Source organism: Lampris incognitus, chromosome 7 (assembly GCF_029633865.1).
Source record: "Lampris incognitus isolate fLamInc1 chromosome 7, fLamInc1.hap2, whole genome shotgun sequence".
Classification (NCBI taxonomy): Eukaryota; Metazoa; Chordata; class Actinopteri; order Lampriformes; family Lampridae; genus Lampris; species Lampris incognitus.
The window spans coordinates 34,265,311-34,289,655 of NC_079217.1; the positions used below are offsets into that span (position 1 = coordinate 34,265,311).

The window sequence follows — 24,345 nt, forward strand, 5'->3', positions numbered from 1 at the left end:
GTGTGCTCACTTACTTCCCTGTCACAGTTCTTTTCAGCCCAGCAGCCCAGTTTTAAAGTTCTTTGCTCAAGTTTGAGTCGATGAAACGTCTCCCTGTGTTTTCATCAGAGCAGACTGATCTTATTCTACGTCCATCAGACTACATGTTTCATGGGTTAAAAGGTGTCATGTGGAAATAAAAGAGCCGTTGTTGTCACTAAAGGCTCGTCATTGCTTGGAACAAAGAGTAACGCCACAGTTGCAAAAGTTTTGTGGAAAGTAAAAGGTAAGCTCTGAGCAGAAGTTTTGGATCTGTTGCGTGGCCAGGTGGAGAATGCGGTAGAGGAGCACTGGATGATATGGAGGTTGTTATATAGGGGTACCTGAAGATGATTTAAGAACTTTCCTAGTTGTATGTTGTTGTTGTTGTTTTTTGTTTGTTTGAGTTTTTTTGTGAATTTATTTTTGATTTTGTTTTGGGAAGTGTTTGTGAGTCGTTTGTCAGAAGAATAAATGGATACAGTATTAGAAGATTTTTTTTCAGTTAATATCAGTTGGTTGTGTTGCTGACATATACAGGCCATGTTCACTATGTAAACCTATTTCTCCTCAGCAGCTGTGGAACACTTTATACCAGGAAACCTGTTTTTACTCAATTAAGTGCGCAGGAAAACAAAGTGTAACCTAATTGATCCGTATTTGGCAGCTGTAAAGGAGTGGGGCAGAAAACTCTTTTGTTGAGGGTTTTTCTTCAACATACAAATGTTGGCATTGATGTAGATTCATAGTTTCACTATTGCTGTATAAAATATGTGCAGAAAGACCCTACGCTTCTTTTTGTCAAAACATTTTACACACAGCTTGGATTTATTTCTAAAAAAATTATCAAAAATGATGAACGGCCTATGTAGAAGAATGTCTCAGAATGTGTTTTTGTCATTGATTAAAAGGTAAAATTTTGACAACTTGACATGATGCTTTTGACATAATGAGTGTATTTTCCATGCATCAGCCCTTGTCTATGTTAGATCTATGAAGGCAGTGCCTCAACTCTGCTGTTTGGGCACAACTGATGTATCGCTAGTGTTTTATCACAGCCACATGCAGTGTGACCTTGTGGCATAAAGACAAGAGGACACACAGTGATGATGGAAGGTAGAATGAGTCTTTGTCTTTGACTTATCTGTTTGTTTTGCTCTAATGTGTTGCAGCCAATCTCGCACCACTGTCCCTGCACTGTGTGTGTCAGAAAAGGAGGATGCTTACAGAAGACATCTGAGAACCTTCTCCCGAAGCCTCCCTGCCGGCCACATCCTGTTCGTTCCAGGAGGGCCCTCAAGTTCTCCTCTCTCACTTTATTTCACTCCTTTCTCTGTCTACATTAGCTGTCCCTTTACCCTCTGTTCTCCATCTACTTCACCTGTTTAACCTGGCTGTGTTCCTTTTCCTACTTCACCTGTCATCCTAAGCTGTCTTTCTGCCATTCCCAAGCCCTCCCCCTAAACCTGATGGGCGCTACATCAGACACTTTCCCCACATCATCAACCGCCCTCCAGCCCTAACCACCTGACCTACACCAACGAAAAACACATCGCCATGGAGACAAAAGAAATGATGATGACAACCATGCTGAAAATGGACGGAGGAGAAAATGGGGGTGAGCAGGACAAAGGCAAGGTGAAGAAAGAGTTGGAGGGAGAGGCGGAAGCTTTGACACGGCAGGAGAATGGTCGACTGATGCTGGTGGATGGGCTGGCGGAGAGGGGACCCAAGACTTTGACCTGTGGCCTCAGCCAGCAGGTTTCCAACGGCTTCCCTGCGGCCACCCCTCAAACTCCCAAGGAGGTGCTGGGGACCGGGGCTTGCTCAGGGTGTACGGCCGCTGGGTCCGGCGGTGGCAGTGCCGGTGGGTCCATGCCACTCAGTGGCCTTAGGACTCTGGTGGTCCAGCAAACCAGTCTGGAGAGGCCCAGAGAGACTTGGAGTAAGAAGATGGACTTCCTGCTCTCTGTCATCGGCTACGCTGTGGACCTGGGCAACGTGTGGCGCTTCCCTTACATTTGCTACCAGAATGGAGGAGGTGAGGAGGGGAAAGATGTGCTGAAGGAAGGAAACTGTGTGAGGACAGGTAGACATGGATAAGAGGAGGTGAAAGAGAGGAGAGTTAGGAGGTATTAGCGGGAGGTGAGAGGGTTAGAGAATAGATGGAGGGGACATGGGATTTGGAGTTGCAACATCATCTCAATTAAGTCTCAATTAAAAATAGGTATAGGGCAGCAGTGTGACATCTAGTTATCCAACACATTTGCCAGGGAGTAGAAACTTAGTCTTACATTAAAACAGACATACAACCTCTACTCACATATGTACATCATGAATGAATGAATGGTTTATTTCAGTCATGCATTATAAGGAACAAGCTGTGTGACTGTGTGACCAACAAAACATCATACATGTTTACACCATTCCATTTCACACAATAAAATTCAACCAATGACCGAAAAAGGAATAGGCTAAAGCCCATGGCTTATTGTTGCCTATCCTACACAATCCTTAAGATAACCCAGAGTATCAGCAGTACAAAAGGAAAGAAGAAAAAGGAAATTTACTCTAAATTCTAATCCTTAATCATTTTAAATTTTAAAGGGTTTTTGGAACTTAATAGAGACCTACACAATTTCAACTCGTCACTAAGACCATTGCATAGCTTCACTTTCGAAACTGAAACACATCTGTACAACCCCCAAAAATACAACCTCCTTAAATTATACTTTCCTTCTCTTAATTTACAAAATTGTTGAATAAAAACAGGAAAGCTTTTACTTCTAGCTCCAAAAAGCATTTCCAATGTTTTTAAGTACACAATATCTTAAGAATTTTGAGATGTAATACCCGATGAATAATAGATTAGTAGATTCATGGTAACAAGCTTTATTTATTATTCTAATAGCTCTTTTCTGGTGTTTAATTAGAGGGTTTATTTTTTTTTTATTTGTTTATTTTATTTATAACATTTCCCCAAACCTAAACACAGTATCGCATTATACAAGAACAATAGAATATATGCAAACATTTCTTATTCACCCTGCAACCCTGAGAGCAGGATAAGCGGTTTGGATAATGGATGGATGGATTTCTTATTCAACAGATCCCTTGTTTTGTAAAGAATAGGGCTAGATTTAGATCATTTCTATTTGATATATTCTGTATGTGGCTTCCAACAGAGTTTGATTTATAATCACTCCCAAGCATTTTGTTTCAAATACTCTTTCAATTTCAACTCCATTTAACTTCAGTTTTATTTCACAATTAACCCTGAAACCACAGAACACCATAATTCTTGTTTTATTTTCATTTAGTTATAACTTTTTAATATCAAACCATTTTTAGAAGAAGAAAGAAAGAAAGCCACTTTATTTTGTCATTGTATTCTTACAATGAATTTACTCCCTGCATTTAACCCATCCTATTGTATAGGAGCAGTGGGCAGCTGCAGCACCTAGGGACCAACTAACCGACGTTATCAATTCCCATTCTACTATTTTCAATAATTCTTTCATGTCCTTCCTGAACAAAATAGATTTGTATTCTCAGCAAACGTAACAGATTTCAACATATTAGATACTGTAAAAATATAATTTATATAAAGTATAAATAACTTGGGCCCCAATAACAAACCTTGTGGAACACCACAAGTTACTCTTCTAAAATGTGATTCAGTGGTTTTAATTTTCACATATTAAAATCTATTATTTAAATAACTTCTTAACCAGCATTGTGTGACACCTCTTATACCATAGCTTTAAAATTCCTACAAAAGTAAGGAATGATTGATTGTGTCAAAATGCTTCATGTAAATCAATAAAAGCACCTACAGTGTGTCATCATCCAGAGTTTCCAGGAAAAAAGGTAAAAACAGTGGTAGCATATAAGCTTATTCTAAGGCTAGAATTGTTATGCAAGGTTTGCATACTTGTCATGTAGGCTTCATAGAACAGATCAAGCCAATTCAGTTAAAAGTTTGAGCATTATATATCATATTTCTCTCCTCTCATACTGTCCATACAATCACATGGAAAAATGGGACTCACTATCCATGATTATTCAAATGCTGCCCTTCTGCAATACTCACACCTCAGTTTAGCACCACATTCAACTGGTAACTTTGGCTGGTTTAGAATGAACACCTGGCTGAGCTGATGTCTTAAATCATCAAAGGCATCATTTAAAAAGGTCCATGAGGGCATTTTTCCACCAAGTCTGTGTTGTCTCTCTCATCTATGTGGCACAGTTACTGCACACTTCCCAACTAGGGCCACCCTTTCCACTTTTATTGAATTTGCAATAATAAAATCTTTGCAATTTCCTGTGTTCTGTGTGGGTCGGGGAGCGAGGCAGAGATGGGGCCTGGGAGACACTTGATAGCAGCAACCATATTAATTGTGTTTTTTTATGAGAACACCTTCAGTCTCTTTCTCCATGCTTAATAACCTGTCTCCCCAGCAGCTGCTCAATCAACCCTTATCTTTGCTTTCATGTCACAAAGAGAGACACAAGAAAGCATGCACACACCAACCTACAAACACACACATAACAAATGCACAACACACATGAAAGTAGATCTATAATCAGAAAGTGAGGGAAAATGGGCAAGCGAGATAAAGAGGAGAGAGAGCGTGAACGAGAGAGTGAGTGAGTGAGTGATATGTTATTAGAGGTTTCAAGGTCCTGGAAGCCATTTTTCTACTCATCTGCTCCTCAGCTTTTGGCTTCTCCTTCATTTTATCACCAACCCTCCTCTCATTTGTACATTTCGCAGGTTACATAATGGCAAAAGGTTTCTGTTCCCTCACTTAGCAAATGCAAAGCCAACACCATCGGAGTCAGTTTGTCACAGCAGAATTTATAAATGCGCATTCTTTTCTTTGAACGCAAAACTGATTGAAAAGTACTCAGTGTTTCTTCTCTGAGTGGACTGAACATTAGAGGACCATAAAAAGTTTGGGTATTGATGATACATAATGATTTTTACAGAGAACAAAATAAGTGTTTCTCTGGTTAATGTCAAGTGGGCTCAAGAGATTTCAGACGTAGGGTGAATGTTTTGTCTTTTTTTTCTTTTGTAACTCTTATTTTCTTTTCTTCTACTTAATCCCCTTACCTTTCATCCTTCCCTATCTTTTGCTCCATCTCACGCTCACCTCTGCCGTTCCCTGTCTCTCTCCTATCTCACCAACCACACCTACTCCTCCTTCTCTCCCTGGTTCTGTCCCTGTCTTTCTCCTTTTCCTCCTTCCCGCCATCTTTCTACTTCTCTGCAGGTGCTTTTCTCCTGCCGTACCTGCTGATGGCTTTGTTTGGGGGTGTGCCTCTCTTCTACATGGAGCTGGCCCTGGGTCAGTTCCACCGCAGCGGCTGCATCTCCATTTGGAAATACATCTGCCCCCTTTTCAAAGGTAAGAAAGGAGACGAGAGGAAGTAAAATATACTTAGCACAAAAAGTAAGGAAATTTGTGTTTGGTAGATTATTTCTGTGTTGTAACAATGCCTCTTGGCAATAAATCTTATACCGTTGGAAAGCCTGTTTATTTCCCTTTTAAATGGTGCCACATTTGTAAGGAACATGCATTTGTGGGATGAGCGGCAGAGCTGAGTATGTGGGTTGCGCCCATGAAAAATTTGCCAAATCTTCTCTGCCAATGCCAAACAGCTTATTTTGCTGTTGCTATTGACTCTTGTTTTGAGCTTCTGGTACCCCTGGTGCTGACAATCAGGTGCCTGATATAAGATTTATTGCCAAGAAGCATTGTTACAACAAAGAAATAATCTACCAAACACAAATTTCCTTACTTTTTGTGCTAAATTTAGATAGATGACAGAATGGCAGACAGAGGAGGAAAGAGGAGAAACGGGACAGGGTTAACGTGCAGAGGACAGGTGAAAATGCAGAAGGGGGACTGGGAAAGGGAAAAGAAGATAGAAGCGTGAAAGGAGGGAAACTGAGCAGAGAAAAGGGGCATAATGGGAGTCAGACGAAATGGAGGGATGTTGGGAAAGAGTGAATGTTAGAGGAAAGACTGACTTTGGAGAAAAGGTTTTCTTGAGTTGTGGAGAAGGGAAGATAAGGTGAGAGAAGAGGGAAGAGAGGACTTTCTGATGAAGGACAGCATGATGTGGCTGTCCAGCCTGGAGTAGCAGAAGTCTGAGAGACATCTAATTTAACCTCCTTCACCCTATCAGTACAGTTTTCTTCAAGGGCCTCCCCATCTCCTTGTAGGTCCAGTGTGATGTTCTGACTCTCTGTTATGGAAATTGTCACATTTCCATGCCAAATGCCAGCCGCTTAGAAATTTGATAGTATGTAAATTGTTGTTGTTTGGAAATGTCATCCACTCACCCAATGGGGTCTTGAATTAGCTTGAAAACACCACTGATCTCACAGAGGGGGAGAAGAAGGGAGTGATGATTGAGTGGTCTTGGACAATCTTTTAACTTTTATTCACACTTGTGTTTTTAACCAGTGTGGAAGAAAAGGTTGATCAAGTATGGATGAATCTGGTTTGATGGTCCACCACCTGCAAAGGCAGCATAGGTTTCAAACTAAATATGGTTTCCTGTTTTCTATACCAACCACTACAGAAATACGACTCTTTTCTCCGCTTTCACACGTCATTTTCTCAGATTATCTCTCGACTACAGTTTTTCTTTTCCCCTAATGACCCCATGCTCATCCTCAACTCCTTCACCAGGTATAGGCTTTGCCATCTGCATCATTGCCCTCTACATAGCCTTCTACTACAACACCATCATGGCCTGGGCCTTGTACTACTTGCTATCATCATTAGGGCCCAGCTTACCTTGGACAACCTGCTCCAACAGCTGGAACACACCCAACTGTTACCGCTACTTGTCCACTGACCGCAATGTGTCCTGGTCCAACGCCTCCACCTCCCCCGCCGAGGAGTTCTATACGTAAGTACATGTAAGTCTGATGTAGTATTTGGCTAGAGGAAGAGCTAGACACATGGGTGTGGTCCAGGGATCACTGCTAGCGATGTTAACAAGACCAACTAGATCATCTGGAAAACGATTAAGGAAAGTATCCACTGGGGTGTGAAATAGCTGGCAAACTATCAGTACCGGCAATTGGGCAATAAACATTAATACTTCAACATCGAAACCAATGCATTTCAGCTGGAAAAATCCTCATCAAGTTACAGCACACATGAAAGACAGTTAGAATAGATGACTAAATATTTATACATTGACACCACCATCACTGTCTTCTACACCAACAGCCCTTTATATATGGACACCACCATCACTGTCCTCTACATCTACACCTCTTTATGTGTCGTGTGTGTGTGTGTGTGTGTGTGTGTGTGTGTGTGTGTGTGTGTGTGTGTGTGTGTCCTGTGATGGACTGGTGACCTGTCAGGATGTCTCCCTGCCTTCTGCTCAATGCTTGCTTGGATAGACTTTAGTCTCCCACTAACCTGAATGAAATTGAGTGGATACAGACAACAGATGGTGTTTTCATTTTTAAAAAGTAAATGATACCCTTGATGGAAATCCACTGTACTTTTACCCCTACAACATTTCCTTAAACCCTGGAGAGATGACAAATAAATACAATGGATTATTATTATTATTACTGCACACACACACACACACACACACACACACACACACACACACACACACACACACACACACACACACACACACACACACACACACACACACACACACAATTATTATTAAATCTATTTATCTGGTCTCTTGCTTCAAATTCTGGTCTCTGCTGAGAGCCTGCAGGAGGAGTTCACATTGCTCCACGCTGAGGCAGTGGGTGGTGTTCGCCATGAGAGCAAAGGAGAATGTGTTCTGCTCAAAGTTCCAACGTTTCAGAAACATCTGACCCTCCAGTCCCTCACTGTCAGTCCTCATTCCTGCATCATTTCTTACAGAGACACCTCTGTCTCTCCATGTAGCATCCGCACTGTGTTTGTTGATGTGATGCTCCAAAAAGAAATCACGTACAGATAGTCTAACAGGGTAAAGCCACAGGGGGCCTCAGGACCACACCTCTCTCTCTCTCTCTCTCTCTGACCTGAGAAAAGACAGAATCATGTCTACAAGGTGTCTGGAGCCATTAAATGTGTTTATACGTTGTTTTTCATATACTATGCTGTAACTCTGATGACGGTTTTAGCAAGCTGCACTGCACTAGTTTTGATGGCCATTGCTTTTGTCTTGATGCATGCGGAATAATCCAGGCAAGAAAATCAAAGAAAGTTGAATCAGTTCATCTGGATACATTTATCGGCAGATGCGTTTCATCACTCAACTAAGTGACAGGTTCAGTCTAAACTGACTGCAGGCATCCCCACCCCTTACATGGTCATCGAAACTCTAGTTAATGGTCACGCCCATGTTTGCATATGAAACTGGTCAATGGTTTCGGTCGTTATGCAACTGTATTGTACTGTATTGTTTATAAGGGTGGGGATACCTGCAGTCACTTTAGACTGAACCTGTCACTTAGTTGAGGGATGAAACATATCTGTCAATAAACGTTGTGTCCAGATGAACTGATTCAGCCTCCTTTGAGCCATTGCTTTTCTTCCTCCACACCTCTCCAGTTCCTTGTATTGCCCAAGAATTTTTTTCTTTTTCTTTTCTTTTTTTTTTTTTTTAGATTCATCTGATTCTTTGAGTCAGTATAGGATACTGGCTCACTCCTACACTCACCAGGTTGTGCCTAGCTGTCTACTGAGAGATTTGATATGTAAAGGCATTATTGACTTTGAGATATTGAAATAGCGCCCTCCTTTAAGTGAGTCTCCTTCCTGTTTTCACCGTTAATGACTTGTTGGCCTATACGTAAACCTCTCCATTCATTCAACTTGTCTTCTCTGTTTTGTTGCCCTTTTTTCTTGTTGGCCGATAGTAATTTCTCACCAAGTTTGCAGTGATTAGTTTATTGATAGAATTGTCTGAACACTGGATACAGTGAATCCCTCGTCTTCCTCCCTTTGTATCTGTTAAAATGTTTCATATCCATTCCATTTCCTATGTCAGCTGTTCTGACCTGAGATGTGTGTGTGTGTGTGTGTGTGTGTGTGTGTGTGTGTGTTATTTTTTAAGGGATTAAGTTCAATGACTTGAATAATGAACAATAAGAGTTTTTGTTCACTACTCTATCTTCTCTATCCTTCATCTTTCCAGTGTTCCTCACTCTGTTTCCCCATTTATCAACCCCCTCTCCCCTCCTCTCGCTATCTTCAATCCTTTCTATGTCTTTTTTGCTCTCCCTTTCTTCCACTCTTTCTGGTTCTTTCTTCATCGCTGCTCTTTGTACCCTTCGTCCTGCTTTTTCTCCCCTCCGTGTCCTCATGTCCTCTGCTATTCCTTTCTCCCTCCCCGTCTATTGTCTTTTTTCCTCCTTCCCTCTCATTTCCCACTTCTTGCCTCCTCCTTTTTCTCTCCTCTGTTTCCTATTCTTTTCTCTCAACGTCAAACTGTAAATGCTATATTTGCTTCCCTTTACGTTCTCCTCGTTTTATTTCCTGTCCCCCTCCCCCCATACACACACACCTCTTCTCTTTCTCCAGTCGCCAGGTGTTGCAGGTACACCGGTCCCCGGGCCTCCATCAGCTTGGCTCCATCAGCTGGCAGCTGGCCCTCTGCCTCCTCTTCATTTTCACCATTGTTTACTTCAGCATCTGGAAGGGGGTCAAGACATCCGGGAAAGTAAGTGAGGGAAGTGCTGGGATAGATGAGTAGGCGATTGCTATCATCAGTTGGAAATCATCGTCATTAGTTGGCAAGTTAGTGAAGGATGAGTCTTTTTGCGTCAAGTGAGTTCAAGTCAAATGTATTTTGTATCGGGTGTCTGGGTAGCGTAGCGGTCCCGTTGCCTACCAAAACGGGAATCGCTGGTTGGAATCCCCGTGTTACATCCGGCTTGGCCAGGCGTCCCTACAGACACAATTGGCCGTGTCTGTGGCTGGGAAGCCGACTGTGGGTATGTGTCCTGGTCGCTGCACCAGGACACATACCCACACAGGACGGTCAGGGCACCTGTTCAAGGTGGAGGGGGAACTCCCATGAGCTACGTCCCCCTGGTATAACGCCTCACTGTCAAGTGAAAAGAAGTGGCTGGTGACTCCACGTGTATCGGGGGAGCATGTGGTAGTCTGCAGCCCTCCCCGGATCAGCAGAGAGGGTGGAGCAACGACCGGGATGGCTCAGAAGAGTGGGGTAATTGGCCGGATACAATTGGGAAGTAAAAAAAAGGGGGGCAAGGGGGTATTTGTATATTCCTGAGTCACACTTCAGTCCCATGAGAACTTCACATTTACATGTTACATTTATGTATGACACTCCATGTTCTTATAGATCATGATTCGGATGAGGAAAAATTCCATAGAAAAAAACCTTATCCGGAAAAAATATGGGGAAAGCTTCAGGAAGAGTCATCTGAAGAAAAATCCATCTTCCAGAGGATAGATGGACATGCAGTAGGGGAAGAGTGGGCAGAGTAGACAGCCAATAACAGGTTTACTGTAACCACTCCATGAGTGACTTAAAGATAACGTAAGGCATAGTGAAAACATGCATAATTCATACAATTACTACTTAGATGTTTAAATAAGTAAAATGCAATGATTATATAAAATATAAAGTATATATTGAAGAGTCTAACATCCCGACTGAAACTGAAAAGTGAAAGGTTGCCCATCGATTCCTGTTAATCACTGTATTACTGACGTACAGTGCATCTTTACATGACTGTTCAAAAGACTAGTACTCACACTTGGCCAACATTAGAAGATACAATTACAATGCAAAACAAAATTGCTTATAAAATGTCCATGTGGTGGTCTCTGTGCTTATGAAAATCATCGATGAGTGGGAGGGGAAAGGTTAACTAGGTAGATAAATGGAGGAATTAAAAAAGTGAAGAGAAGAAGAAATCAAGGAAACCAGAAAAGCAAAGAGCGCATGATGGGAGTAAAAGCAATGAAAGCATGTGCAAGTTGTTCCTCCTCCATCCTCCTCTTATGGTAAATGACAAGTCCAAGGTGATCCTCTGGATGCTGCTTATCCATGTACTCCTAAAGCCCCCTCCCCCGTGTAATTTTTATTTTGATATACTATAGATACCGTAGGGAAATTCTGGTCTGCATTTAACCCATCCGAACTGTGTAGCTAGGAGCAGTGGGCAGCCGCCGTACAGCGCCCGGGGACCAACTCCGATTCATCTTGCTGTGCCTTGGTCAAAGGCACAGAGATTAGCCTTAACATGCATGTCTTTTTGATGGTGGGGGGAACCGGAGCACCCGAAGAAAACCCACCACAGACATGAGGAGAACATGCAAACTCAACACAGAGGATGACCTGGGATGACCCCCAAGGTTGGACAACCCCGGGATTCGAACCCAGGACCTTCTTGCTGTGAGGTGACAGTGCTAACCACTGGGCCACTGGGCTGCACATATGCACATATGTTTGCCGTCACACAAATTGGATATGATGTCATTTTACTCACCGGCTCTGGAAGCACCGCTGGACTCAACTTTACAACTGAACTTTAGAACTGGTTAAGGGGTAACCGAACACAAAAGCCGCACTTTTCAACAATTCCAATGTAACACAGTTGTTACTACTCTAGTTATTACTCTAAACGTCCAATGTTCTCAATGGTTAATTGCGTAGCCAAGCTACTTCCTATTTCAGCTCTCAGAAATGACCAGCCTAGGTAGTGTTTAGTAACCACTGATAAACTTCCTGGCCAGCACAATTGATAATTCACAGATAACAGGAAATCATTTACACAGTTTAAATGGGGTGCTATAGTTTTGGGGGGTTTTTTACATTTTTTTTTTTTTGGTTGTGGGTTTAAGATTTGTGTTCAGTTGCCCAATAACAAGCCATTGTAAAGCTGCATCTAGATTCTGTCCCATGTCCTGAATCCCCAAAATGAAGGCAGTGAGAAAAGTTACCATAGTCGATAAGAATTAAGACCAAGGTTGTAACCCCACACACACACACACCCGCAGAATTATACTTTAATCCACATGGTTTTACCTTTCCCTCTTTATCAGGTGGTGTGGGTGACTGCCACCTTTCCCTACCTGGTCCTCCTGGTGCTGCTCATCCGTGGGGCCACTCTGCCAGGGGCCTGGAGGGGAGTGGTCTTCTACCTGAAACCCAACTGGGAGAAACTGCTCAGCACTACAGTGAGTCAGTCAACACAACTGAAAACACTTTGAGCTCTCAGCTCCAGTGTTGTTTTTATCTTTGTGCACCGTGATTCTTATGATTCTTTGTTTTCTACCTCTCTGAATTAACATTTCTATTCCCTTCCTCTCCTTCACTCATCATTACCCCTTCTCTCCCACTCTTTGCCTTGCAAACTCTCCCTTGTGTTTCCATCCCTTTGCCTTTCCGAGGTGTGGATTGACGCAGCGGCTCAGATCTTCTTCTCGCTTGGTCCAGGGTTCGGCGTGCTCCTTGCATTCGCCAGCTACAATCCATTACACAACAACTGCTACAAGTGAGAATGAGATCAAAGAGATCAAATCAAAAACATAAAATAAAACATTGCAGTTAAACACCTACTCTTTTTCAACCTGTCCTTTCATCATGATTAATTGAATCATGATGATCTTGGTACTTGATTTGGCACGTCTTCTTTTTTTGCGGTATTTGCCCAATTTTGTCTTTCCATTATTTCTCTCATCTGGTATCCTCCATTTCTTCACATTGCCTATCTGTAATTTGTGACTGGAATCCAAACTTTCAAGTGTAAATTGTGTAAAAAAAAAAATCATGTGTAAAGTACAAAAGTGGAGGTTATCTTACATCTGATTGAACATTAGAAAAAACACTCGTGCTTAACGTCCCCCTTGAACCTATCTCCTCTCACCTGCCTTTTCTTCAGGGATGCATTGGTGACCAGCTCTGTAAACTGTCTGACAAGTTTTCTGTCTGGCTTCGTCATCTTCACCGTGTTGGGCTACATGGCTGAGATGAGGGGGCAGGACGTGGATGCTGTTGCTAAAGATGCTGGTAGGACCTCACACCTCCTTCAACTTACATCTCATTTTAAATAAAACTGAGAGATGATTGGGAAAGAAAGAAAAATGCATTTTCAAAACAGCTATTAATATCTTTTGGCTTTAGTTGATAAATTATTTCAAAGTTGTCTATGGAGTGGACCACTCTGATGTCATTCCACCAGCAAATGGTTCACTGTCCCAAACTCAATTTTATTTTTAAATTTGAAGAAACAAAGTCACCTCAAATAGGGTCAGTAATTGACACAGACAAAGGCCACTGACTTTCTGTAATTTGAATGCTAGCTTTTCGTAGCACATTTTTTATTTTAAAACAGTAATTTACTCACCAGGAAGCTATTGCTAACAATATGCTAATTAAGTGTGGGGCATCAGACTGTATAACTTGCCAAGCAAGCCAAGTTATTAGCAACATTGCTCTTATAAGGAAATTCCTGCTTCAAAATTCATGAGAGAGCCACCATATAACGGTATTTGACTCGTGGAACAAAGGTGACATAACTGACCATAAAGCTGTCATTTTCAAAGTTCCACTACAGCTCTATTCCTATTTACTGTCCTAAAAAAATGCTCTCGCATTCTCAACACTGACTCTGCAGTTAAATTGTGTGATGCTTTTAATTCATCATCCTTTAATCCCTCTTTAACCCCCCTCAATCCAGATGTACTGTTAAATTCATTCAGTGATCAGTGTCTATCCATCCTTGACCAAATTGCACCGTTTAAAACGAGGAAACAAAAATAAAATAACCTCCCCTGGCTGAACAATCACACTCGTGCCCTTAGAAGACTATGTAGAAAATCAGAATGACAATGGAAGATCAACAAGTCTGAATTACCACATAACACCCTTAAAACCAAATGTTAATTTGCCAGAAGGCAGTTAAGGATGCAATATCCGCATACTTTTCTGAACTGATATGAAGAAATAACCACAATCCTAAAGTTTCCTTTGGGGTAATGCTTCTGTTATTAATGGTCCCTCCACTTCTTCTTCTTTTTTTTTTTTGAACCTGATGTTGAGTTTTCCAAAACATTTCTCATTCATTTTGTAAATAAGGTGGAGAATATCAGGTCTGAAATCCAGCATGGCCCTTCCATTCACTCCATTCCCCATGTTAATTCTGCCCATTTTACCCAGCTCTAACCAATTACAGTTTCAGTATTAGAGAGTACAGTCTCCAATATGAACTCCTCTTCCTGCATCGTAGACATCATTCCCACTAAGCTGTTCAAGGAGACGTTTTCAACGGGTCTACTTAAGGTCACTAATTACCTACTGCTGATTGTAGACAGAGGTAATGGCTCAATTTTAGTTCTTTTAGACTTAAGGCCTGCCTTTAACACATTTGATCACAGCATCCTCTTACATCACTTAGAGACTTTGGTTGGCATCAAGGGCTCGGCTCTTAATTTGTTAAGCTCTTACCTAACCAACAGAACTTTTTCTGCTGTTCTGGGCAACTCTACTTCCTCGATGGCTCAGTTGAGTTGTGGTGTGCCTCAAGGCTCAGTTCTTGGCTCCCTTCTGTTTTCTATGTACGTGCTGCCCCTTGATCAGGTCATTCAAAATCATGATGTGTTTTTTTCTTTTTCTTTTATTTTGTATTTTCCCCCTTTTTCTCCAATTGTACTTGGCCAATTACCCTACTCTTCCAAGCTGTCCCAGTCGCTGCTCCACCCCTCTGGTGATCCGGGGAGGGCTACAGACTACCACATGCCTCCTCCGATACATGTGGAGTCGCCAGCTGTTTCTTTTCACCTGAGAGTGAGGAATTTCACCATGGAGATATAACACATGGGAGGATCACGCTACTCCCCCCAGTTCTCTCTCCCCCCTGGACAGGTGCCGCGACTGACCAAAGGAGGCGCCAGTGCAGCAACTTAGAACACATACCCACATCCAACTTCCCACCCACAGACATGGCCAATTGTGTCTGTAGGGACGCCCGACCAAGCCAGAGGTAACACGGGGATTTGAACAGGTGATCCCCATGCTGGTACACAATTAAATAGACTGCTACGCTACCTGGATGCCAAAATCACGATGGGTTTTACCATTTTTATGCTGACGACTCTCAATTATACATGCCACTAAAATCCATAGATCCTAGCACCCTATCAAATCTAATAACTTACCTCTCTGACATTAAATCCTGAATGTCCTAAAATTTTCTTAAATTCAATCAAGCTAAGTCTGAGGCCATTCTGTATGGTCCCCCAAATTCCATCAGCCCTTTTGGTACTAATCATGTCGATCTGTCAGGTAGTCTTTAGCAGGCTGTTAGGAATTTTGGGGTAATATTCAATGCTAACCTCAGTTTTGATAATCAAATCAAACATGTTGTTCAGTCATGCTTTCTCTAGCTCAAAGTAATCTCCAGAATTAGGTCATTTTTATCAATTGCCAATCTGCAAAAAAGTTGTACCTGTATGTGTTTTTGGCTTGACTATTGCAACAGCTTACTCGGGTATCATCAGCAAGGGCTCCCTCCACCATCTGCAGTTGGTACAAAACACCACTGCTCAGCTCATTAACAGGACAGAGGCATGACCATATCAGTCCTGTGCCTACCTCCCTATGCTGGCTCCCTGTTATATTTTGTATTGATTTTAAAATTGTATTGCTCACTTTTAAGGCCTTAAACAGTCTTGCTCCAACATACATTTCTGGTTTATTGACCTGTTATACGCCCTCTTGCCCATTAAGTCCACCGGCACAGTGGCCTAGTGGTTAGCACTGTCGCCCCACAGCAAGAAGGTCCTTGGTTTGAATCCCAGGGTTGCCCAACCTTGGGGGTCATCCCAGGTCGTCCTCTGTGTGGAGTTTGCATGTTCTCCCCGTGTCTGCTGTGGGTTTTCTCCGGGTGCACTGGTTTCCCCCACCATCAAAAAAGACATGCATGTTAGGGTTAATACTCCTGTCTGTGCCCCTGACCGAGGCATGGCAAGACGAACTTGAGTTGGTCCCCGGGCGCTGCACGGTGGCTGCCCACTGCTCCTAGCTAGGATAGGTCAAATGCAGAGCATAATTTCCCCACATGGATTAATAAAGTAAACCAGATGGAGGCCTGCTGGTTATTCCTAGGTCTTGGTTTGTCACAAAGGGTGATCAGGCTTTTGCTGTTAGAGCCCCAACACTATGGACCTCTCTTCCTATTGAACTAAGACAAACCAAGTCTCTAGCTTCTTTTAAATCTTGTCTTAAAACTTTTCCTTTTGTGAAAGCTTTTACAAATATTTGATTTTTTTATTCAGTCATACCGTTTATATTTTTACTCTTACTTCTTTCTTCTTTTCTTATTTTTGCCTTTTTTGGTTTTATTTCTTTATAAAGCACTTTGTAACATTGTTTTTAGAAAAGTGCTATATAAATAAAGTTATTAATCCTGTGTGAAACAGAGATCTTATTTACATAGATTAATTTTTTTTAAATTGAAAGTAATAGTTGGGGTTTTGGCATGTGAAATATCCATCATCTTGCAGTTGATTTTATCCTGCAACGTGACAATATGGCTGGGCCACTCTGTCACAAAGGTTTCCTTACTCTGGCCCTTGAGGCTAGTTTTCTATTCTTTCTATTCAGATGGTTTTCCCAGGTCTCAAACGTTCCTCATTACACAGGCAATGGGCGGAATAGAAAACCAGCAGTTCTGTGGACCCTTAGGTCTGAAGTTGGGAATCTCTAGTCTGTCAGACCTGGGTTTTAACACCACTAATTAATTTAACTTGAAATTAACATTCCAGTGAATAAACCTTCTCTGTTGACTTGTTCTACTCTGTTTCTCTCCAGGTCCCAGTCTGCTGTTCATTATCTATGCGGAGGCCATAGCCAACATGCCTGCTGCCACCTTCTTTGCCATCATCTTCTTCCTTATGATCATCATGCTGGGTCTGGATAGCACGGTAAGATGGTCTCCAAAACTAGCAACAGCCTCTCACTTTATTGAAGTAATCTCTCATAAGTCAATGAAATTGATATACGGCAGTCTAAATTGGTGTTCAATCCACTGACGTTTTCTGTAGCCTTCCCCCAAAATGTACTGCTTATATCGCCTCCTCATCATTGTGCTTTCTCTTATCTACTGTCACCTGGTCTCCAGCTCCCATTAGCTTTAATCCCAAACCTAGAAACAGTTGTTGCATATTTGCCCAGCTCTTAGAGCAAACACCTACATTTATCTTATATTTGTCTGGTCTCAAGGCAGGGCTCCATAAAGGTGTGAGGTATTATCTGCAGTCAGAGTTCCATTTTGAACCATGCACAATATCTACATCATGATAAGACTCACTATATTGGTGTTACGTTGTGATCTTGTCTCCAAAAGCCTGCACTTATCTGTTCAGTAGTAGCCAGCTGGAGAGACCTCGTGAGGCTGTTATCATCGACTGATAATCAGTGTAGTAGTACCAGCGCCGGTGTCGTCATGCTCCTCTTTTCTTTAACCAAGGATATTGCTACAAACCTCAGTGGTGAAAGTGAAATTTGTGTCGGACAGTCTTGACATCCTCTACTCGGAGTTTTCATCCATTCGCTAAAGGTTGAGTGACAAAATCGGCACCTTTTGGGAGCGGTACCAATGGGCAAAATTTCCCGGCCGCTGTGATGGCCGAGCGGAATAACCCACCGTTCTTGCAACCCCACTCGTCATGTGGCTGGGAGGTTCATATCCCAGACTCGCCGTAACCGGTCACGGCCAGAGCGTCCACACGGTAAGGCATTCATTAGGCCACCCTTACCCGAGGGATAGTGGGTGTAGATCGGTGTGGTGTTCGGGGACTCGTCATTCTCCAGCGACCCCTCTGGCCCACCCGGGTGCCTGCAGCCCAGCAACCAAATGCATTTTCCCTGTGTCTCCTTCGCGGCCTGAGGGTAATGCAATCCATGCGAGGCTTCATCGTGTAAAATGGCGAGAGCAGCCAACACGAGTTTGAAGGAAGCTGGTGTTACGACTATCTCCTTCCTGTGGAAACGTGAGCCAGGGGAGTTATTCAACAAGAGTTCCGGCCATATGCCATTGGGATAATTGGGTGGGATAAGGGGAAAAACTAGAAATAAATTTATAAAAAAAAATTCCCAAAGAAACTCTTTATGTCAATGCGTATTTAAATAGATTCTTTACCCTCAGGTCTCAGTAGTTGCTTGGAACACTGTAATCGGACAGGATGTTGGTAAGGAGAACTCTGAGGGTTTCACAGCACTGTAGCCTGCCAACATATTTTTATGATTACCTCTTACGTGTCCACTTGATAAAACGCCACCATTGTTCCTTCTGGTTCTCCTGTTTTCTCTCGGATGGGCCTTTCTTACCCCCCCCGCCTCTGCCCCCCCCCCGTGTGTGTGTGTGTGTGTGTGTGTGTGTGTGTGTGTGTGTATGTGTATGTGTCCTTGGTGTTCTCTCTCCAGTTTGCAGGTCTGGAGGGTGTTATCACAGCTATGCTGGATGAGTTCCCTAATATCCTGTCGAAGAGGAGAGAGTGGTTTGTCTTAGGCTTGGTGATTGTCTGCTACCTGGGAGCACTCTCCACACTCACATATGTAAGTTGACCCATGTTACAGACAGGAATGAGAAGGTTAAAATCAAATTGGAATCAACATCAGAATCCGCTGCCACCCTTAATATAAGCAAAATAATGTTTTCAGTTTTTTGGTAACAAAGCCCTTGCGATCTATAATGTTTCTCTATGAGTGAGTGGAAAAAAATAATTTCAAGCTGTTTAAAAGATGCATATCACGGATGTTCCTTGAATGCATATCCATGCATAATCCTTGCTCCTCTTCCTCTTCATCCTCCGCTCCTGCCTCCTTCTCCTCCTCTTCCTCATGCTTGTGTCTGCGGTGTCAGGGGGGTGCGTTCGTGGTGAAACTGTTTGAGGAGTATGCCACAGGGCCGGCGGTCATCACTGTGGTCCTGCTGGAAGTCATCGCTGTCTCCTGGTTCTATGGTAAATAGTCGTGATGAAGATGAGAGGGCTGGACTGTTGATGAGAACGATGAGGCCCACAATGAAGGTTGAGGAATAAAAGTGAAAGCTTGCTCGGTTTGTTGTTTGAAATGCAACACTGATGGAGTAAGGAGGATCAGGAAGGCTGTAGAGAAAAGCTCTTCTTTGGTACGTAGCCATCATGAGCTCCTCAGAGCCAGCCCCATCTTGGGTATTACTCTGTTTGTTTCATAGCGGAAACACAGAAGGGTTTCATTGTAAACACACACACACACACACACACACAAGTGACAGCGAGTGTGATTTTGGATTGATAAAGATGCCCTTTTGCCTTTTACTGTTGCATAGTAACCTGATTTCGTTGGTAAATGTTATCTGATATGTTGAGAGGAATTACTCAGTAAATGATAGTTTTAACAGCCAAAGCCCAAGTCATATAAATGCTTTAGACCTTGCACTGATTGTGTGTGTGTGTGTGTGTGTGTGTGTGTGTGTGTGTGTGTGTGTGTGTGTGTGTGTGTGTGTGTGTGTGTGTGTGTGTGTGTCTGTGTGTGTCTGTGTCTGTGTGTCTGTGTCTGTGTCTCCATGCATGCACTTGTGCGAATATTCCAGGTACCAGTCGTTTCTGCAGTGACATCCAACTCATGCTTGGTTTCTACCCGGGCATATTCTGGAGAATCTGCTGGGTGGCCATCTGCCCTTGCTTCTTATTGGTGAGAGAGAGAGAGAGAGACACACACACACACACACACACACACACCACACACACACACACACACACACACACACACATTAAAAACATGCTCACACAATTACTCATAGAGGATTACATGAGCAGCTGTTTGATATCTAAGCTAATAAGGGAGCAGGGTCATGTATTTGGTTCATGGCACAGATGACCTGTTGTACTTCTTTTTCCTGCAGTTCATTATCATCAGTTTCCTGGCCTTCACTCCAGAGGTCAGGTTGTTTAACTATCACTACCCAGCCTGGACCACCACTCTGGGCTACTGCATCGGTGTCTCCTCCTTTATCTGCGTCCCAACTTACATGGTCTACTACCTGCTCCATGCTAAGGGTACATTCAAACAGGTATTACACTGTCATGGCATGCCGATGCGTTTCTTTTCCTTTCTTTCTCTCCCTCTTTTTATACCCGTGCCCTTCTTTTCCTCAAAGAGTTTATATCCTTTATCCCTTCTTGACCTTTGTGTCTGATCCCCACTTCTCCCAACGGAGAACTTGGCCTGCCCCCCCCCCCCCCCCCGATCTCCTTCCCTTTCTCCCATGCACCGTCAGGGTCTGTGGTCGCTCCCTGCCATCCCACTCTTCTTGTTAACAGCTGACTGGAGACAAGCATCAAGGAGCAGGGAGGAGGCACTGGCCAGATTAGCAGCAAAAAACTATCTGTCAGGAGAATATGCAGGCTCTTCCTGATCTCATTCTCTCGCTCTCTCTCTCTCTCACACACACACACACACACACACACACACACACACACACACACACACACACACACACACACACACACACACATTCATACCTAGGGACAATTTAGAAATGCCAGTTCACCTGACCTACATGTCTTTGGACTGTGGGAGGAAACTGGAGCACCCACAGGAAACCCACGCAGACACGGGGAGAACAGGCAAACTCCACACACAGGACGACCCAGGACTACCCCAAGGTTGGACTACCCCAGTGCTCGAACCCAGGACCTTCTTGCTGTGAGGTGACCGCGCTAACCACCGTGCCGCCCAGAGCCAGTTCTCCAAGCCATCAAACGAAGACAAACGTAGACGCAGATGTGGACAAAGACACTGCTTGCAACTTACAGACAGTATTGCATAAGTGGTTTTTTTTGCTTTAGGTTGTCCGTCGTGTCCGATGATGACAATCCTGCCTCTGTCACTTGTGAATCTTCTTATGGCTGTAAAGCCCAATCCGCGATCCACAATGTCTGCCACAGACAGAACAGGTGAGAGCACTGACTGGGGGTGTAGGTGTGGCACTGGCTTCATGTCTCTTCAGACGTCTTCTGGTCCGTCAATCACGGCGGTCCTTCTCGAGGTTTTGCACCCCTTGTTGACAGAGCTGCCGCCAGATGGAGCGTTGGGTGGCAGTGTCCTCCAGCTGGCTCGGGTTCAGGCCGCACTTCTTTATGATGGTCTTCAGTTGGTTTTTGTACCGTTTTTTCTGGCCCCATGCCAAGCAGCGGCCAAGATGTAGCTGGCCATACAGCACTTTACGCGGTAAGCGCTCCTTTGGCATCCTGATGACGTGGCCGAGCCGTCGAAGTTGGTGCTGGGTGATGGTAGCCTCCATGCTGATGCAGTTGGTCTTGTGGAGTATTTCAGTATGGGGCACTCGGTCACGCCAGGTTATCCTCAGGATGCATTGTAGGCATCTGATGTGGAAGGCCTCAAGCATCCTGAGGTGGTGGCTGTACAGGGTCCACGCCTCACAGCTGTAGAGGAGAGTCGTGATGACAACTGCCAAGTAGACAGATATTTTGGTGTGGAGGTTGAGGTCTTTGTTTTGAAAGACCCTTCTCCTAAGTCTGCCAAAAGAGGATGACGCTTGTTTAATCCGGTTTTGCATCTCCCTGTCGATGCTGCAGTCGTCAGAGAGAAAGCTGCCCAGGTATTTGAAGGATTCCACTGTTGCAAGTGGTTTGTCGGAGATGGTGAAGGTTGGTGAATGAGATGGAGGAGTAGATGCCCACTGGCATACTACTTCAGTCTTTGTCACATTTATAGAGAGCCCCAGCCTACCATACGCCCTTGTAGCAGCTGCAAGGGTAGCTTGCAGTGCCTCGGATGTGTGGGCCACAACTGCACAGTCATGTGCGTACTGTAACTCGATGATATGCTCAGGTGTAATTTTTGTGACCGCTTGGAGCCTACGGATGTTAAATAGGTTTCCATCTAGTCTGAAGTCCACAGTAACCCCACTGTCCTTCCTGATTTCCTTGTGGAGCAGCAATGTCACACACAGGAGGAATATGTTGAAGAGAACTGGAGCAAGGATGCACCCCTGACGTACCCCGGTGCACACCCTGAAGGGCTCGGATTCCTGGCCTCCAATGGTCACACGTGCCATCATCCCCACGTGAAATCTTTGAAGGATGTTGACAAACTTTCGTGGACAGCCAAACTTCAGGAGGATGTTCCATAGGATGTCCCTGTTGACTGTGTCGAAAGCCTTTGACAGGTTGATGAAGGCTATGAAGAGGTTCTGGTGTTGCTCCCTACGCTTCTCCTGGAGTTGCCGTGCTGTGAACACCAGGTCCACAGTACTCCTATTCCTCCTGAACCCACACTGTGACTCAGGCAACAGCTCCTCTGAGATGTTTTTTACCAGCCTGTGTAGCATGAGTTTAGCCAGGACTTTTCCAGCAACAGCAAGTAGTGAAATGCCATGGCTGTTGCCACAGAGGGACTTGTCTCCTTTGCCTTATATGGAGATGATGTTAGCATCTCTCCACTGCTGAGGGACAGTTTCATTCTTCCATACGTGTGAGATGAACAGGAAAAGTGCATGGGTGCAGAGGTAGCCTCCCTGTTTACACACACATACACACACACACATGTCCAGTCCCTGGCACGTGCTGAATGTGGTGTTGCCAGAACAGAAGATAAAAACTCATGTACTAGATGACAGAGGAGAGACAGGCATCGAAGAGACTGTCAGGCGGTGCTGTGATGGCTGCTCTTCTCTTCTGCTGACACTGCTGCCAGTACACACAATGGCACTGACACATACTGTCAACCTGCAGGAGGTGTGTTTGCATGTGGGCATGTGTGCGTAAGGGGGCCGGGTCTGGGGGTGGGGGGGGGATCATTGTAGCTCACCAACTGAGAAAGATGAGGCTGTGCAAGGCCGAACTGTGACAAGGTAGTGTATGTCATTTCTTTCTCTTGCCCCTCCCTTTCCCCCTCGGTGCTTCCTTTTTTTATTTTTTTTCCCGGTTTCTCTGCTTTTACGGCTCTGTCTCCGTCTCGCTGTCTATTTATCCATATCCCTCTGGTTACACTTGTATTTTCCCTCTGCTCACAGCGTCTTTTAAAGAGCATCACTCCAGAGGCCAGCAACGAAGGAAACAGGGACCTCATTGTCACAAACGCAGTCTGACCTCTAACCTTGACCTGAAAGGATGGCGGCACTATGACTATGAGCGCCCTCCTCTGGACATGCTACACAACTACAGGGCAAGGGGGCTACCTGACACCAACTCTGCCTATTTTCATACAGTATATCTCCTACTGTTGTTGGTGTTGTTGTTGATGTTTTTTTTGACATCCAGGTCTCAGATCAGAATCTAGAATCATACAGAAGCAAGCGAGAACAGCTTTCTTTACCTCACTTGAGTTCAGCTGGTTTTAAAGCAGTTTTGCAGTGTCACGTGCAAACCCAGGGCATTTATCATCTGCAAAGCATCACTACCCCATGCTCCTACCCAGTCACAAAGAAGAGTTCTCACAGTCTTTGCATCCGCACTCCCTTAAACATTCATGCATTCACAAGAGTCATTTCAGCCAATCGGGCAAAAAAAAAAATAGAAAAAAAAGTGCTAAGTACTTCATAATCGCGCATTCTACTGTATTTGAGTATATGAATTTATATAAAATACAAAACAACATATATATTATTTATACAATATTACATTTACTTATTGACTCTGGACATTGTGTAGCGTATGACTCATGGACACTCAAACACATTGCATGGATACACATAAAAATAATGTGTATTTTAGGTGAAGACCCAAACACCTCTCTATCAAGCCACTCTCACTACTTCCGGTTGCATTTCTGTCTTAGACTGTTAAGTTATGCATTCTGATATGTAGCAAAATTCAGGTATCTTTTTACATGTTGCTGAAGCCAAATATGTATTTTTGTGTTGATATTTCTACAGTTGTTTGGATAACGTATCTGGCATTCTTTATTTTTCAGTTGTAAACCTTTTTTTTTGTATTTGGCCGGTGTCCTGAAAGGTGGAATATTTTAATCATTCATTTGTAATGGGCTCCCTACACTGTGAAGCACTCTGTGTGTGTGTGTGTGTGTGTGTGTGTGTGTGTGTGTGTGTGTGTGTGTGTGTGTGTGTGTGTGTGTGTGTGTGTGGGTGTGTGGCTAAGAGAGAATGAGCATTGTAATAATGTCTAGCAGAAAGAATACAGTGGGTCATGTTGACAGAGCCACACCATTTTTGTGTTGTTGTTACAATATAAAGTTGCGTACTTATTTCATCAAGCGTCATTGCTGTCAAATGGATGTGCTAAAAAATACTTCGGTCCATCACCATGACAACCGCAACAAAAACTTGAA

The 24,345-nt window shown here is 43.6% G+C and overlaps 1 protein-coding gene across 1 annotated transcript; it reads left to right on the forward strand.

The window, feature by feature from the left end:
- The first annotated feature begins 1,575 nt into the window (after positions 1 to 1,575).
- On the forward strand, positions 1,576 to 23,228 carry slc6a4a (solute carrier family 6 member 4a). The gene is made up of 13 exons (XM_056283127.1): positions 1,576 to 2,059; positions 5,301 to 5,435; positions 6,729 to 6,951; positions 9,597 to 9,735; positions 12,093 to 12,227; positions 12,441 to 12,544; positions 12,932 to 13,059; positions 16,861 to 16,973; positions 18,475 to 18,606; positions 18,914 to 19,013; positions 19,625 to 19,725; positions 19,937 to 20,104; positions 23,072 to 23,228. The coding sequence occupies exons 1-13, from the start codon at positions 1,576 to 1,578 to the stop codon at positions 23,144 to 23,146; spliced, it is 2,037 nt and encodes a 678-aa protein (XP_056139102.1). The 3' UTR covers positions 23,147 to 23,228.
- The last annotated feature ends 1,117 nt before the right edge of the window (positions 23,229 to 24,345 follow it).

Excerpts from the sequence above, each read along its gene's own strand:
- slc6a4a (XM_056283127.1), top strand. The coding sequence starts at position 1,576 with ATGGAGACAAAAGAAATGATGATGACAACCATGCTGAAAATGGACGGA. Across the intron at positions 12,228-12,440 it reads AGAAACTGCTCAGCACTACA|GTGTGGATTGACGCAGCGGC; the intron begins GTGAGTCAGTCA and ends TGCCTTTCCGAG. Across the intron at positions 19,726-19,936 it reads TCTGCCCTTGCTTCTTATTG|TTCATTATCATCAGTTTCCT; the intron begins GTGAGAGAGAGA and ends TTTTTCCTGCAG.